Source organism: Anolis carolinensis, chromosome 2 (assembly GCF_035594765.1).
Source record: "Anolis carolinensis isolate JA03-04 chromosome 2, rAnoCar3.1.pri, whole genome shotgun sequence".
In the NCBI taxonomy this organism is placed as follows: domain Eukaryota; kingdom Metazoa; phylum Chordata; class Lepidosauria; order Squamata; family Dactyloidae; genus Anolis; species Anolis carolinensis.
Genome location: NC_085842.1, coordinates 244,252,614 through 244,269,070, shown reverse-complemented (window position 1 = coordinate 244,269,070; position 16,457 = coordinate 244,252,614). Strand labels below are relative to the sequence as shown.

The 16,457-nt window shown below is 39.4% G+C and overlaps 1 protein-coding gene across 1 annotated transcript in view; it reads right to left on the bottom strand.

Moving 5' to 3' along the window:
* Positions 1 to 728: 728 nt before the first annotated feature.
* smc5 (structural maintenance of chromosomes 5) overlaps positions 729 to 16,457 on the bottom strand; it is a 68,686-nt gene continuing 52,957 nt past the window's right edge. The window contains exons 19-24 of the mRNA XM_008103295.3: positions 14,992 to 15,087; positions 11,798 to 11,902; positions 10,396 to 10,515; positions 7,393 to 7,572; positions 7,213 to 7,308; positions 729 to 1,585 (exon numbers count right to left, since the gene is read on the bottom strand). Coding sequence (XP_008101502.1) covers positions 1,457 to 1,585; positions 7,213 to 7,308; positions 7,393 to 7,572; positions 10,396 to 10,515; positions 11,798 to 11,902; positions 14,992 to 15,087 — 726 coding nt within the window. The 3' untranslated portion in view covers positions 729 to 1,456. The remainder of the gene's footprint in view (positions 1,586 to 7,212; positions 7,309 to 7,392; positions 7,573 to 10,395; positions 10,516 to 11,797; positions 11,903 to 14,991; positions 15,088 to 16,457) is intronic.

Sequence of the window (16,457 nt, the reverse complement as noted above, 5' to 3'; positions counted from 1 at the left end):
GTTGTGCAGTTCTCAAGCACAAACTTAGTTGATGATAACAGAAAGGAATGGAATAATCACAGTACGTTACATCTACAAATATTAGAGTACCTTCTGTAATTCACATTATAATTGCAGTTTAGTGAGAAGACATGAAAACTGTTAAAATTAATTAATAAAATAAAGAGTAAGAGACTCTATTACAATATCATGTAAAAAGAATTGTGAAAAAATTATATATTTTGCACTAGACACAGTGCTGCTGCGCACAGTATGCTCTTGCTACTTGTGGCCCAGAACAGCTATGAATTGGCCCAACACAAAATTGTGGCTCTAGTTTTATGGCAGTGTGCGGCCAAGACAATCCTTCTCCTTCTAATGTGGCCCAGGGAAGTAAAAGGTTATACACAGCTGGTCTAAATGATTATTTGGAATTGCAAACATCTACCCGTCCATCAATTTCAGACAAATTCTACATCTCACCAGAAGATGCTTGATTAAAAGACTGGATAAATATAGTGTAAGTCACCTCTTGTCTCTTTCCCTTTTCCCTTTCTCATCTCCCTCTTCTTGTTAGATATAATTAATTCTAAAAATTCAGTAAAGTTACCAGTCATAATAAAAGTGTGTTGAGGAAAAAAATTCAAAGGTGATTGATTTGAATTATTGTGAAATGTTTACATTTTTCTCTCAAAGGAATAATATAAAAACTGAGGCATACAAAGTGTTTTGAAAATATGACTAATAAAAAAATTCCAGTATAAATTTATTATACAACTTTTTCACAACATATGGAGGAAGATTATTTTTCCAACAACAAAACAATGGGAAAATTGTAAACAGGTTCCATCTTATGGTCTTTGGTATAAAATTATCAAACACGAGTCAAGCCAATAGTTCCTACTGAGTTTTCAATAAGAAGATATGGCACGTTTTAGATCTTTGGCAGTTCTCAGAAACCTTTCCTCTTCTGAAACACAATTAAGATGTTACTCTAGGGGCAAGCAGAGAAAGCGCTTTTTGAAGTCCTGTACTGCATATTAATTACATATAATTTCTCATTAAACAGTTTGGACTGTCTCTTTTGAATGCACAATACTGGACTGAAACACAAGTTAAAACTGTCTTGCTCAACAGAGATCTTTACCAGTTCACGAATACCTGCAAAAGCTGTATCAGAACATTTACAACTCACATTAAAAAGATCTAAATACATCAAAGCTCTAAAAGACTATAACCCAAAATGCACCACTGGATGACTACAATACAAAAAATTCTCCTCCTTAGAATTCACACTTGTGGTCTTCCCAAAGAAATAATCATAAAAGCTGAAACATATGGTTACTTAAAATGAAGACCATCAACAGTTTCTTCAAGAGAGATGTGCTTTAAATATTAGAAAAATATTAAGTTCTTCAACTTGCTCCAACTGTTCTCCTTGGTTCCAAAAGGCATCAGAAAGATCTTTGCTGATTAGTCATGGCTGAATTCTCCGACGTCTCCTAAGAAAAGTCTTTGAGTCCCACTTTCTTGATTCAAGCATATAAGGTCCATTATTGACCAACAACACAGTCATTTTTTGGTGATAAGTGAGATTCTGTAACAGCTGTGAAGTGAGCAAGGAAGAGAATTCAATTAATGAATGATCCAGGCTACGGTCATCTCAAGACTAGACTACTGTAATGCCCTTTACATTGGCCTTCCTGTGTCGGTGATCTGGAAGCTCAGATTGGTGCAAAATGCAGCTGCCCGGCTCCTTGCGGGAGTCCCAATGAGATGCCACATAACACCAATCTTACTGCAGCTGCACTGGTTACCAATTGAGCACCGGATCACTTTCAAAGTGATGGTACTTACCTTTAAGGCCTTACATGGTCTAGGGCCAATGTACCTGAGGGACCGCCTCACTCCCTACAAACCTCAGAGATCCCTCCGTTCTGAGGACCAAGACCTATTGAAAGTCCCCAGTTTTAAGACCTTGTGTCTAACAACAACTAGACGTAGACCTTTTCAGCAGTGGCGCCATATCTCTGGAACACTCTGCCACCTGAAGTTCGTGCCTTACGGGACTTATCAGCCTTCCGCAGGGCATGTAAGACACACCTGTTTCGGCAGGCTTTTGATTTCTGTTATTGATGTTTTTAAAATATGTTTTAAAGATTTTTTAAGATGTTTTTAAATTGTTAGATTTTAGCCTGTTCTTGTAAGCCGCCCCGAGCCCTAGGGGAGTGGCGGCATATAAGTTTGAACAATAAATAAATAAATAAATAAATAAATAAAATCAGTTCCCTCTCTCTCACACACACACCAAGCATAGTTGTGCCTTAATCAATATACAGCACCTATATTTTATTTCTTGGATACCTATGCTGTTCCATGCTTCATTTTTTTGATTCACCAAAGCTGTGCATTTTTGTCAGGTGGGCAAGATAATAATAGTTATTATTATTATTATTACTTACCTACCTCTCCTTGTGGATTGAAGCGGGTCACAACATCGCTAAAAACACACAATCATCTAAAAACTATAAGCAAGCTTGATTTGCAAGTGTTGAGATCCACCATTAGCATGTAAGCAACTAAGAGACTTACTTAGGTAATCCCTCGTAGGCTGAGGATGATGGTCCTCCAGTTGTGGGGTCTTGGGGGTGTGTCCGTAGGTGGCTGAAAAGACCTATTCTTGATCCACATGTTCTCCTGCAGTGAGGACATCGGTTTCCAGGTGGAAGGCAGTCCCGGTCAGGGTTGGCTTGACACGCCTTCCTCTTGGCACATTTCTCCCTTAAGCCTTCCATTCATGCCTCTTCAAACTCCGCAGCACTGCTGGTCACAGCTGACTTCCAGCTAGAGCACTCAAGGGCCAGGGCTTCCCAGTTCCCAGTGTCTATGCCACAGTTTTTAATGTTGGCATTAAGCCCATCTTTAAATCTCTTTTCCTGCCCACCAACATTCCGTTTCCCGTTCTTGAGTTGGGAGTAGAGTAACTGCTTTGGGAGACGGTGATCGGGCATTCAGACAACGTGGCCATTCCAGCGGAGTTGATGGCGTAGGAGCATCGCTTCAATGCTGGGGGTCTTTGCCTGTCCGCCTGTCTTCCCAAGAGATTTGCAGGATTTTTCTGAGGCAGCGCTGATGGAAACACTACAGGAGTTGAGTGTGACATCTGTAAACCGTCCACATTTCGCAGGCATATAGCAGGGTTGGGAGGACAATAGCTTTATAAACAAGCACCTTGGTCTCCCTATGGATGTTCTGATAATCAAACACTCTCTGCTTCATTCGGAAAAATGCTGCACTCGCAGAGCTCAGTCGGTGTTGTATTTCAGTGTCAATGCTGACTTTTGTGGAGAGGTGGCTGCCAAGGTAGCGGAAATGGTCAACGTTTTCTAATGTTACACCATTAAGCTGTATTACTGCCATTGCAGAGGGGTTAGCTGGTGCCTGTTGAAGGAGCACTTTGGTTTTCTCGATGTTCAATTAGAGGCCGAGGTTCTCGTATGCTTCTGCAAGCAAAGGTGTTCAGAGTGGCTTGTAGGTCTTCTTCTGAATGCGCACAGACTATGTTACCTCCGGCGGGAAGGTAACGGCGCTCCATGCAGTCATGCCGGCCACATGACCTTGGAGGTGTCTATGGACAATGCCAGCTCTTCGGCTTACAAATGGAGATGAGAACCAACCCCCAGAGTCAGACACGACTGGACTTAACGTCAGGGGAAACCTTTACCTTTACTTTAAGAGAATTACATAATCAAATAATGAAGGCTCACTTAATCAACTAGTTACTTACATGCTAATGGATGGATACTACTCAAAAACTTGCAAATCAAATTTGCTAACTATACCCTTTACATTAGTTTAACAGACATTTGTACTTTTTCCAACCCTGGACATCCCAGAGGTCTATAATCTCCACTTGCTTTACCACCATCGGTTCCTCTGAAGATGCCAGCCACAGATGCAGGTGAAACATCAGGAGAAAATGTTGCTAGAATACTGCCATACTGCCCAAAAACACCCCAGTGAATCCAGCCATGAAAGCCTTCAACAATATAAAGCTTTCTTCGCTGCACGTACTGCCACCTTATAGGAGCAGAGGTGCCCTCTATACTATGTTTTGTCGCATAAAAGTTGGGTTTTCCGCCATCTGCACTCTAATAATCATCCTTCCTGTTTCACTTCCCTGAGGGTCTCTGTATACCAGGGAGCCTGATTTGTAACAGATTGGAGAGGACGTTTGGGGGCGATCATGTCAATAGCCCTGGTTAGATTTTGATTCCATTTATTGACTAGGGATTTGATAGGACAGTACCCTCCAAAACCTCTTGGAATTTCAGAGGATCCACTAGCTTTCAAGGGCAGACCGTTTTAATAGGTCCTCCACCCCTGTAGGGGTAGGTTGTAGCTGTGATAATAGCCTTAACTAGAAAGTGATCTGTCCGTGACAACTTGGAGATGTTGATCACCTCCGCTCACAGATCTATATGCTCCAAGCTGAAAATCCCATCAAGGGTATGACCTGCTTAATGTGTCGGTTCAATTGGGATAGGCCCTTGTTTGTCATGGATACCATGAACTCCCGAAGGGCACCTGACAAACTGGACTCCAGTGTTATGTTGAAGTTGCCCAGAAGCAGAAACCTGGGTGATTTCAAAACACCTCCAAGACCAGTTCCATGAGCTCAGCCAGAGAGTCTGGGAGGGCCTGAGCCCACATTGGAGCATTATCATCTCAGTCAAGTTTCAGTGAAACATGCCAGTTCAGCCCCCAAATATTTGAGGAGATAATATGTAATACCCTGTTTCCTCAAAAATAAGACAGTGTCCTATATTATTTTTTCTCCCAAAGATGTACTAGGTCCTATCTTCAGAAGATGTCTTATTTTTCCTTGAAGAATTCACATTTATTGTTGAACAAAAAAATTAACATTATTATATACTGTACAGTAAGTTGTCATCACAAACCAGCATGACCAGGCAAACTGTGAATCCTATCAAGAATTTCTTGCTATTACCATTATTTCCATGTACAACAATCTACGGTGCATACATTTACCAATCCTGCATGCTCTGGTGTTCTGTTTGGCAGGCATACTTCCATACAAAAACTACCCAGTTCTTCAGCTGGCTCTCTCCCAACCAGTTGGTGTAACAATATCCACTCAATGTGCTGTTTTTACCACAAGACAATAATAAAACAAAACAAAATACTTAAGACATCCTACTAGTCAATGGTTTCCAATCAATTGGGCCAATCAGCTGGCTAGTCCATCAGAACTCTATTCATACTAGGCTGCTGCCTTGTAGCTAGGTGGCTCCATGTAATCCTCCTACTTATGGAGAGCTTATGGGCATTTCTCAAACCTGGTGTAGGCCCTGAGGAAAATCCTATGGATAATATCCAATGGATAACACATACTGAATAAATTATGATCTCAATTCAACTTCCACTATTATTATAAAGTTCCACATCACTCATATTGGCTACATAAGCATTGCCACATGGAAGTTATTAATGAGTACAACCTAACAGATTTCTGCCACTGATCCGACTGCAGGATCTAAAGCAATCTATGTAAAAGCTGAATGACAGGCAAGAAAAACAAATGATAACTACAGAAAGAAGTAAACATCAAGATATTTTTTGAAATAAAGTTGGCAAAGGGCATTAAGGCAACATCACTAATGCAGCATTTAATACCACTCTGGGTGGAGGACCAACAATACTCAAAATAACTTTGAAACCAGCCTCAAAAGGACTGAACCACCATAGGATTTTCCTCAGCTTTGAGAAATGCCCATGAGCTCTCCAATACATCCTTCACTTCAAGACTACTACCAGAAGTGGACAGGGGCTTGTATCAGAGGCAAGTAGCAAAACATAAATCCATCCACTGTTACCACAACCACTAGTAACTTCATGTGCCTCTAGACTGCACATCAGCACGTGTTCAGCATTATTATTTATAGAGCTAAAGCTTCACCATTAAGTGCAGGTTGAGCACCTCTTACGTGGAATTTCAAAATACTCCAAAATCTGAAACTATCCTTATAGTTGGCTGGGATAGTGACACCTTTGCTTTCTGATGTATACAAAATTTGTTTCATGCGTAACATTATTAAAAATATTGTGCATAAAATTACCTTGGGCTATGTTTATAATGTATATATGAAACATTAATGAATTTCATATGCAGGCTTGGGTCCCATTTCTAAGATGTCTCATTATCAGTGTATGCAAATGCAGGTATTCCAACATGCAAAAAACCCCTAGAAATCCAAAACACTCCTGGTGGATACCCAATCTTACTCATTATTGTAAAGCTTTCAAGCCTTACTGGCACAAGATTCACAATGGATTAAGACTGTAAAAGTATTTTTTATCTCAGTGGAAGAAGTTCTTCCATAGGAAAACTCTTGCCACATGAGGAAAAGGGCCTTTTATTCAACAAAAATATGTGTGCCATTTTCTTTATTATTTCAAAGACACAGATCTGTCTCAAATGAACGTCCACAGAGCCAAAACTTAAAAAGGCCCAGATCTTTCTCAAGACTTGATTAATTTATCAAGAAGGTGGAGAGCAGGGCTTTCCCCTGAAAGTCACAAAAAATCTCTTTAGGAAATCTCTTTAGGAAGAGACACAATCTTATACATTGGGAGTAGACATACAATGGGATTCCTGAATGTACTTTGTTTTTTACTTCTGTTTCTTAACAGATTGGAAAAAATGTCGTATTAGATGTAGTATTCTGGGAATTTCAAAGATAACTTTGAACTAAACTTTATCAGAACTTTTAAAAGCTGGAAATTATTTTTTGCATTCCCTGTGCTAATTTGTTACTAGCCCTAGTAAGCCCCAAAAGCCTTGTTATCATCCCATTCACCTAGAAGGAAAGAGATTAAACCCAGCATTGCAACAGATAAATGTTATGACTCCTGCATTGACAGAAACTCAAGACTTGCATTCTCCTGTGTTCAGCTTCTACTATAGCAATGGTCCTCAACCCCTGGCCTTCCAGATTTTTAATAACAACTCCCAGAATCCTTGATCACTGACTATGCTTACTGGGGGTTTTGGAATTTGAAGCCTGAAACATGTGGAAGGCCAAACTTTGAGAACCAATGTAGTAATTTTTTAAAGCTGGATTTTAAATGCTCCAGACAACATTTATTGTTGTAAACAAAGAAATGAAAAGTACTGAAGACAGAGAAGTTAAACAGTTTGTAGATACACACCTTTGGAGTAATAAAAAAGTACTGAGAAGTGCTCTCTCTACAGGCAGTTTTTACCACTACATCAAAGACTCTCCTTTCATTAACAGGGTCCATTCCCTTTAAAAGAAAAAAAAGGCATTAATATTTTACAGCTGAAAAAATGTCCCATTTTCATACGCATAACAATGATAAAAACAATACCTGGTTTATTTCATCTACCACTCTGAAGGGACATCGGTTGAGTTCCTGCAAGGCCATTAAGTACAACACTGTGGAAACACTTTTCTCCCCTCCACTCTGATGGTGTTGAGTCAGTTCATGAAGCTGCGTGCTGCTGCGGAATTTAACCCTTATCCGAATCCCATACTTATCATATTCTTCCTGTAACAAAAATACATTAGAGAACTATAAAGTAACATATGACCAATGAGAATAAATAAGAAAACAGAAAATTCTAGTGGCCAATTTTGACAGTACATCAGACCAAGATATGCAGCCATATTTTGAGCTTTTAAATATTCAACAGATAAGTCACAGACTACAGTTATTTATTCATTTTTATATCCCATCTGCTTAGTACTAGGGGCTCATACTTATTCCTGACTCTGTAGGCAGAGCATTAAGTCAAAACTAGAGTCACTGCCTTAACATTGAAATATCACATGGGCAGCATGTGAGCAGTGGATATGGATTCACTCATTCTAACTCAAGGTCCGAAGCAGTTGAGCAATGGAGCAGCTATATCCATGTATGAGCAACCTTATTTAGGATTCACTCTGTTCACACCATATGGGGAGGGAGCTAGAAATGGTGTCCTAAACATAGTTTGCCTCTTTCATTTATCTCTGGCTGAACTGCTGCATCCAGAGGGGTTACCACAATCATACTCGGCCATGAATGATTGCCCATGATGATAACATATATGTCTGATTTGCAGACTAATTTCTACCCATAGCATGAAAACCTACAGTTTGTCAATTCAGACATTACATCCAAACTAAAGTTAAAATTTTACTATGTCAATATAGTGGAGCAGCTGGAGACTCCTGTTTTCAAATACACTTTCAACCACAAAACAAGCAATGTTGACAGTACACTGGAATAAATGTAAGATTTATTTAATACTTTATGGTTGCCCTTCCATATCCACAGACTCTGCATCCATGGATTCCATCATCAATATCTTGAAAAAATCCCCCTCAAAGCAATCCTTGATCTTGCCATTTTATACAAGGGATACCATTTTACTGCACCAGTTTCTAACGGGACTTCAACATCCAGAGATTTGGAATCCACAAAGGATCCTTGAACCAAACCCAAGGACCCACTATACTGTGTTTGAAGAGCAACCTTAAAACCCATTTGGGAAGATGGAGGCCTCTATATCAAATATGGATATTTGTCAGTGGATTTTGCGAACACATTGCTGTCATGAAGAGTATTCTGCCCAGTGATCATTTTGACGGTTTCTTTGGCTTTTCTGGGCAATCTCCACTGCATAGCATAGACTTGTCAACTCCTGTCTAACAATCCAAATTATTTTCACATGTGCAGCAGTTCAGAGCATTGCACCTACAGCCAGCATGAAAGAACAGGCAGCCTTGCACTAGCATTCAAAATCAAACTCAGTATGGCACTTCCTATGGCACAAGGACTTTTATGAGATGCCATAAAATTTATGGAGGTGCAATTACACAGATATTTTCCAGACTCTCTAGAACACCCAAGTCATACCCATGCACTACTTTTTTTTTACTAATTCAATAATGTAGTATTAATGCCAAGCAGACAGCTTTGTCACATTGCACAATACTTGAATGCAAACAACCACATGCTGACTAAGACGAAGGAGAGTCAACAACTTTCCAGGAACAGTACATGTTGAGTCTGAGCATGCGAAAAAGAGAGAAAGAGACATTGAGAAATCCACACTGTATCTCTGTGCTAAGAGACTATCCTGGTAGATTTCCATTATTAAGCACTAAGCCATCAATGTATTGCAACCCAACCACATCCTGCACAAATTTATACTCATCAAGGACTTAGAAAGGCAGATGAGTTAGTTGGCAGAGAGTCCTTTCCTTCATTGCCCTCTCTGTCTGCCTGTCACTCTGTTCTCTCCTTCTATTCCCCTACTTGTTAGGCTGATACTTCTCGGGGACTCTTTTCTGAGCCCATTGCAAGCCCCCGAGTCCTTCCTTTTGTTCTTTTCCTGTGAACATGGAGAGATACAAAATGTCTCCAGAAAGTTACATAATTAAGATAGCTAGGCCTTTACTTTCCTATCTAGTCATGTAGTTCTTTGAATTAAGTATTTTGTAACTTTTAAAGCTTGACTCTGCTCCTGTATTGCTGAAGCTCATTTGCTTTAGTGCTAGCTCAAGAAGCTTCTGATCTGCTAAACTGCTGCTACTGCTGTTGTTGCTGCTTTACTTTAGAAATGCTTTTTGAAATTACCCAACACAAGGATCTGGGGCTGAAGACAGATTTTACCTAACCACAGAAGTGTTACGAACAGCAGCACTTTACTTATCTCCACTGAAGTAAATAAGAAAATATTCATTTTAATATGTGATTGAATAAAGCAAGTAGATCTCTGGACTCATTGGAGGGTGCTGTCCTTGCTGATCCTTGTTTTTAGGTTACTCACCAGGCTTTTCTTCTTTTCAATTGGATTCTACACTGCTACTACAGCTGTATGCTTATTTACTCAAAGGAAAGCAGCATTGTTTTCAAAGGGCCTTAGCCCTAGGTAGGTGTGCATGGGATTGCAGCCTACCTTTGTTTACGTTATCAAATTCAACATGGTTATGGAAAACTGTGTCCCGCAGCCTTCGCACAGCTCTGCTCTTTTCATCTGCATATGCTTGTTTTGAATGCCATTTCTTAGCATAATAACTAAACACAAAAAATTGGGAACAAATGTGGAGTGTTTGTGATCTGCAATTGAAATTGCTAATAGTGTTGCATCAGATAAGTGTTCAGATGTGTATGCTATTGCTAATTCCATTCAGGGAAAAACAGTTTATACTTCTAAAGAAAGTGTGCTACAACCTTCCCATAACTATTTCCGAAGCAATGATATCCAAAAGCAATCAGATATGAAGATTATTTCTCCTCTTTTAATTGAGGTGTTAAAATTCAGACACCCAAGGGAGAGATTACTTCTCTTCATTAAACAATATATAATCCAGATAATCATACCTCATTTTCTGTGTGAAGATCCACTTCCCCTGCACACTGCATAGAGCTAAAAAAGCTGCTAAACCTTTCATTGATTTGGTCAACCAACTGTTTCAAAGGATTTAGCCACTTTTCCTTAACCTAAAAATAAAGGAGACTCATAACATGTTAACAGGATATCAAAACCAAAAGCAATCAGATTCCACACGTAGTTATTGAATAACCATTCACTTGAAGTTTCCAATATGTAATATATTGCTAATGCCCCTAATCATCATCCTCACCTCTGGCAGCAGTGTGGGAAAGTATAGGTGCACCAAGGAGCTATGCCAGATATAAACCGGGGCCAAGGAAGTGGGCAAGAGGGCAAAGAGAAGATGGCATACTGCACATCCAGTTGATGTATAAAATAGGGGAGCCTGTGCTACACCATTTTGAAATTCCACCATGCCCTAGATCACATGTATCAAACACAAAGCCCACGGGCCAAATCCGTCCCACCATGTCATTTTATGTGGCTCTCCAGAATTCCTCATCATGACTACAGCTGATAAAAGTTGGGGATACAGTAACATCTGGAAGGCTGCAATTTGTTCTGTTCAGTCAGGATAGTGGGATTTGAATTTAGATACAAGGTTTGGGGAGATGATGTCAGACTTCAAAATGCTCTTTAACCTTTCTCTAACATCAGAGCCACAAATGCTGTTGCGTCGTAATTCCCATTATCCCCAATCCACGTGACGGATAATCAAGTTATGGGAGCTGTCATTCAATAAAATCTGGGGACCCATATGGCATAAAAACTGAAGAGCAACGACCACTATGTGAAAAAATATAGTTGGCCCTCTGTAGGCACGGATTCTCTGTCCATGGATTCAATAGCACTTTGACGGCAACCATAAACCTTGATGAAAATGAGTTTGACAGCCCTGCCCTAGATGCTGGCAGCATGCATAGACATGAACTACAATCATCATCAAGCAGTGGTTTCTGAAAGCTATTGTACAGGTGAAACACTTGCGCAGTAACAGTCCACCAATTTCACACTTTTTTTTTCACTCGGATTAGAAATTTGCATGAGCCAATTCTGTTCATGTTTGCACTCAGTGTTGCCATTGCCTTTTCAGCTCTTAATACCTGGCATTTTAAGTATGGATGGTGCTTTATCATATTGTGGATTGTTTTGCACCAGAGTAGCAGTGAAAGAAGGAGAGGACTGGTGTAAACATGTGCCCATAATTTTTGGTTCTCCTGCAGATACAGACTTTAGCTCTTGCAACCTGGCATTCATACACAGAAATACTTAACTGACAGCATTTGGTACCAGAATTTGGTCATTATACACTACTGTACCTTTAATAGAATTTCTTTTAGTACAAATATACCAGTGAAAATAATGAAAATAATAATCCATGCAAAATACCTGTGAAATATTTTTCCTATAATTCTCCAACTCTTTTTGATCCTTCTCTAGCTGCTGTGTCATATGTTCAATTTCTTCTGTCCTTTTTTTACATTCTTCAACAACCTGGTAGGAATAAGGTAACCTTCCTGAAAGAATCCTCCAAATGGATAACATAATGCAAGTCATGCAAAATGAGAAGTCATACTCACCAAGAATAGTTATTCTGGGATGATGGGAGGAACAATTCACAATGTCTTTATTTTTTTTATTTCCTGCCAGTTAGGTTTGAGATGTGAAAAACCCAGATGTTGTGGATTGATCCTCTCATCCATCCTGAGAATACCGTATTTTCTATTAGTTGTTCACATACCAAAAAAATGTATGAAGCCCTCTGGTACAATGAAGAAGGGAGGGCTTGCAAACCCCTTTTACTTCTCAGCTCAGCTTTTTCAATTTTCCTTATCTTTAAGAGAAGGTAACTCTTGAGATGCTCCGGAGTTTGCCAACAAAACTCACACAAGTGGAAAATAGTATCTCAGCTTTGGCCAAATTTGTCAGCAATGGTTGAGATGAAAGAGGAGAAGGGGGAGCTGCCTGGTGCTATACAGTATAATCCATGTATCCACTGGATCTGGGGTTTCATATATCAATGCTCAACAAAATATGCCCTCTCTAGGCATTTTCTAGGAGCTCCAGGGCAACTCTGTGGTCCATCATTTCAATAAGGTCCGCTATTATCTGCAGTTTTACATATTCACACAAAGTATCAGAACATATCTCCACAGATACAGGGATTGAAATATACTCAGCTCCATGAGAGATACAAGCCATGCATGAGCAGACCACGACTGTAGCAGTACAATGAGGAATTTGGTTTAAGAGAAAGATCACTGAACTTGCCCAGTGAACACAGTAGAACATGAATGCCCTCCTACAGACCTGAAGTTTATTCTCTGATACAAACCTTCTCCCACTCAAAGTTTAAAATCCATTACCACTTGCTTTGAGGAGTTTAGGACTCAAGTTTAAAACCACAAAGAGCCTTCTTAGAAAAAAAGGTTAAATTTTTTGCCTTTCTGCCTTTTTAAAAGAATTGTAAGTCAGCCAACATTAATTTCATTACTTCTGATAAATCTTTCCATTGTTTCCTTGGCTACTTCCCAGGGCATGCACTGCCAAAAGCACGGATCCTGTTGGTCACTTCCAACTAGAGTCCAGCTGAATCGACAGGTACATAAATCCAACTGATTCAAGGATTAATTTTCTAGCTAGGATGAGCAACAGAATTCAGGTCAATGTCTGCCTAAGTAACTTGAAACATATTCAGGGCTAGGCCAAATGACTCCTAACAAAGGTGAAACCCTTCCACTGGACTACAATTAGCACATTTGACCTATATAGCACTTAAGTAACTTGGGTTATCCTTGATTGTGTCCCACTGTATCCCTCCCCGAAGCAAAAACATAATTTCATTTGAAATGGCTTCGAGAGAAGCCAGTTATAGGTGCGGGTCCTTATCAGACTATGAGATGGGAAGTAATTCAGAGCACCTACTTACTGTTCAGACTCTTCAATGGACAGCCCATTTAAAATATTAGCTTGAACTAGTAATGCATACATCGTTTATATTCATAATCCCAAAAACTTTTCTAGCTTAAGTTACAAAAATTGAAGGCACTGCTGAATTTCCAATAAACACAGTCTCAAATTACACACCAGAATGGAAAACCTATCAGTTTAAAATGGAATCCACTCTGATTAAATACAAGATGGAAGCAATAGCAGTGAATGAACCCTGAAACTGAGCAAGAAAGCAAACAGACAACAAACAATAACTTTGCCCAAAGAATCTACCAAGTCCCAGCACTACTTTCAGTCCAACCTACATACAGCGCTGGTCAGGTTCTAAGCATCAGTATTTTATAGACCTTCAGAGTTACACACAGGGAACAACGAAGTACTCATATGCAATATCTAAGGCATACATGATAATCCATATCTGTGGTCTGTGTGACCAGCACAGAATGTAGCCAAAGCATGTTTGTTGTTTAAGAAGATATTATCAGGTTCTGGAACTGTATGTAACCTTAGCATTTAGTTGTTAGTCCTGGACACATGATATTGCAGTTACAACATTTCTTGTGTTAACACAAATGACAAAACTCAGCAAACAAAACAGGACTTGGGGGGAGGGGGGAGAAGTGAAAGCTTCTGTCAAGATCAGTGGTTCTCAACCTTCCTAATGCCATGACCCCTTGATACAGTTCCTCATGTTATGGTGACCCCCAACCATAAAATTATTTTCCTTGCTACTTCAGAACTGTAATTTTGCTGCTGTTATGAATCGTAATCTAAATAGCTGATAGGCAGGATGTATTTTCATTCACTGGACCAAATTTGATACGAACACCCGATACACCCAAATTTAAATACTGGTGGGGTAGAAGGTGATTGATTTTGTCATTTGGGAGTTGCAGTTGCTGGGATTTATAGTTCACCTACAATTAAAGAGCATTCTGAACTCCACCAACAATGGAATCGAACCAAACTTGGCACACAAAACTCCCATGACCAACAGAAAATACTGGAAGGTTATTGACCTTGAGTTTTGGAGTTGTAATTCACCTACATCCAGAAAGCTCAAACTATGATGGATCTGTACCAAACTTGGCACGGGTACGCAATATGCCCAAATGTGAATGTGTTTTCTGATGGTCTTTGGCGACCTCTTTGACACCCCCTCACAAGGGGTCCCAATCCACAGGTTGAGAAACGCTGGTCAAGGTGGAGTTTAGCCGGCTCACTAAAATAGATCAGCATACAGTTGAATCGTTAATTCTTATTTTATGCAAACAAGAGAACCTGATTTTATAAGCAAAAGGGGCATGCGGGTAAACAGACTACACAGGATACGTGTCAGCCCAGTATTAAAGAAACAAGTCTGCTTCTATAAATTATTGTAAAAGCCAGAGTGAATTTTCTCTCTCTTGCTTTTTCACATCTTCCCTCCCTCCCGCTCCTCCTCCTCTTTTTTCTTAAAGAACAGAAGCAGCATAGAACACATTGGTCCTTAATTTTAAAAAAATACTTTTAAAAATTCTAATATACAGGCATTTACAACACATTTTGTTCCTGCTGCTTAGTTTAGTATTATTATTATTATCACTAAGCAACCTAGTACAGTGTGGGAGTCAAACACTGGAAATACATACAGAAGCGCTGAGGCCCGTGAAGCAGGAAGCTCTAGACTTCTCTTCACTCAGCAAAGCATCAATTTCTTCCACTGAATTTGGACTACTTTTGAGTGCCTACAAGAAAAGAACATTTGTATCAAGTTTCTGTCAAATAATATGGTAATGGCAATGCAAACATTTATGTTAGGGTACGTAGAAATACTTCTCTTTCCTATGAATGGAAGCTCTGCTTTCTCTTCATGTAGACTTGTGCTCCAGCATCTACAGGGACCCCAAAGTTATGCTTTCCAACTCACTGGTGTTGAGCTTACCTTTTTTTTTTTTTTGGGGGGGGGGGGGGGCTTTGGCAACAGTTTCTTTCATTCTCTGGAACCTCCTAAATCTCACAAACACTTGAAAAACAATGAAATGTCTAGCTGCCAAGTCTCCCTGCACTTCAGTGCAAGCAGGAATTGCTATATGCTTAAAAAGAACAAAGAGCTTTTTATAGTTGGGCTGAGCCTTGATGGGACACCAAGCATTTCTCAAGATCAGTGCCACAATACTGACAAGACTCTTTCTCCTGCCACTCCAAAGATCATCTTCGTCTCCCTCCTCAAAATCCAAGGCTTCACAAATATCACAGTTCATTTAAACCCATTTGTGAACCTAGATAGTTTACCAAATCTCAAATATATGCATGCGTGTGCTTTTAGTACCTGAAAACACTTAGTATTTAAAATCAAGAAAAGTTGGGCTGGAGAGAAGTATGAGAGAATCTCTTCTAGTTACGCATACATTTGTTGTGCCCATGGACACTCTGGGGAACAGGGTTGAAATCCCTACTTGACCATGGAAATCCACTGCATAGAAGTAGTTTAGGAATGCCCAGTATAAACTGTATTGCGAGGCCTGTTGTTTTGTGTGGATGAAAGAATGGATTTTGCTTAGAGATGAGAGACTTTTGGATCTGAAGGGTCATGACTTAAGATTTTGTTGGTATGGTTATCTCTAGTACCGTATGACTAAGACACGGTACATGCTGGATCCAAAAATCCTGTTATCAGAAAGGCTCTCCTGTGACATACAAACAATGGCTTTTCCCTAATATATTACTATTTACCTTCACATAGGAAGTGTTTTTCAAGAGAGAACTATCTTTTGTTTTTAGAAGGAGAAGGATTTTGTCAAGAAAGAGCTTTTTTAAAGAGGGTACAGATCTCAACTGGTTTGCTTATTCATAACTTAAAAGAGAGTTAAACAAGGTAAGGAAGAGAAAATTATTTGTATTTAGAAGTGTGTAATAACATGATCATGTAATTTTAAAAGGATACAATTGTCTTGAAATTAAAATTTAGAAGATGAATATGTAAAATACTATATAATATGGTCGGCCTAACACTTTGGACATAATATACAAACAGATGCTTCGGGGAAACATGGAATAAAGATTAAAAAATATATATTGGCCAGTAATTTAACAGAAAAAAAATGTATGGGTAGTT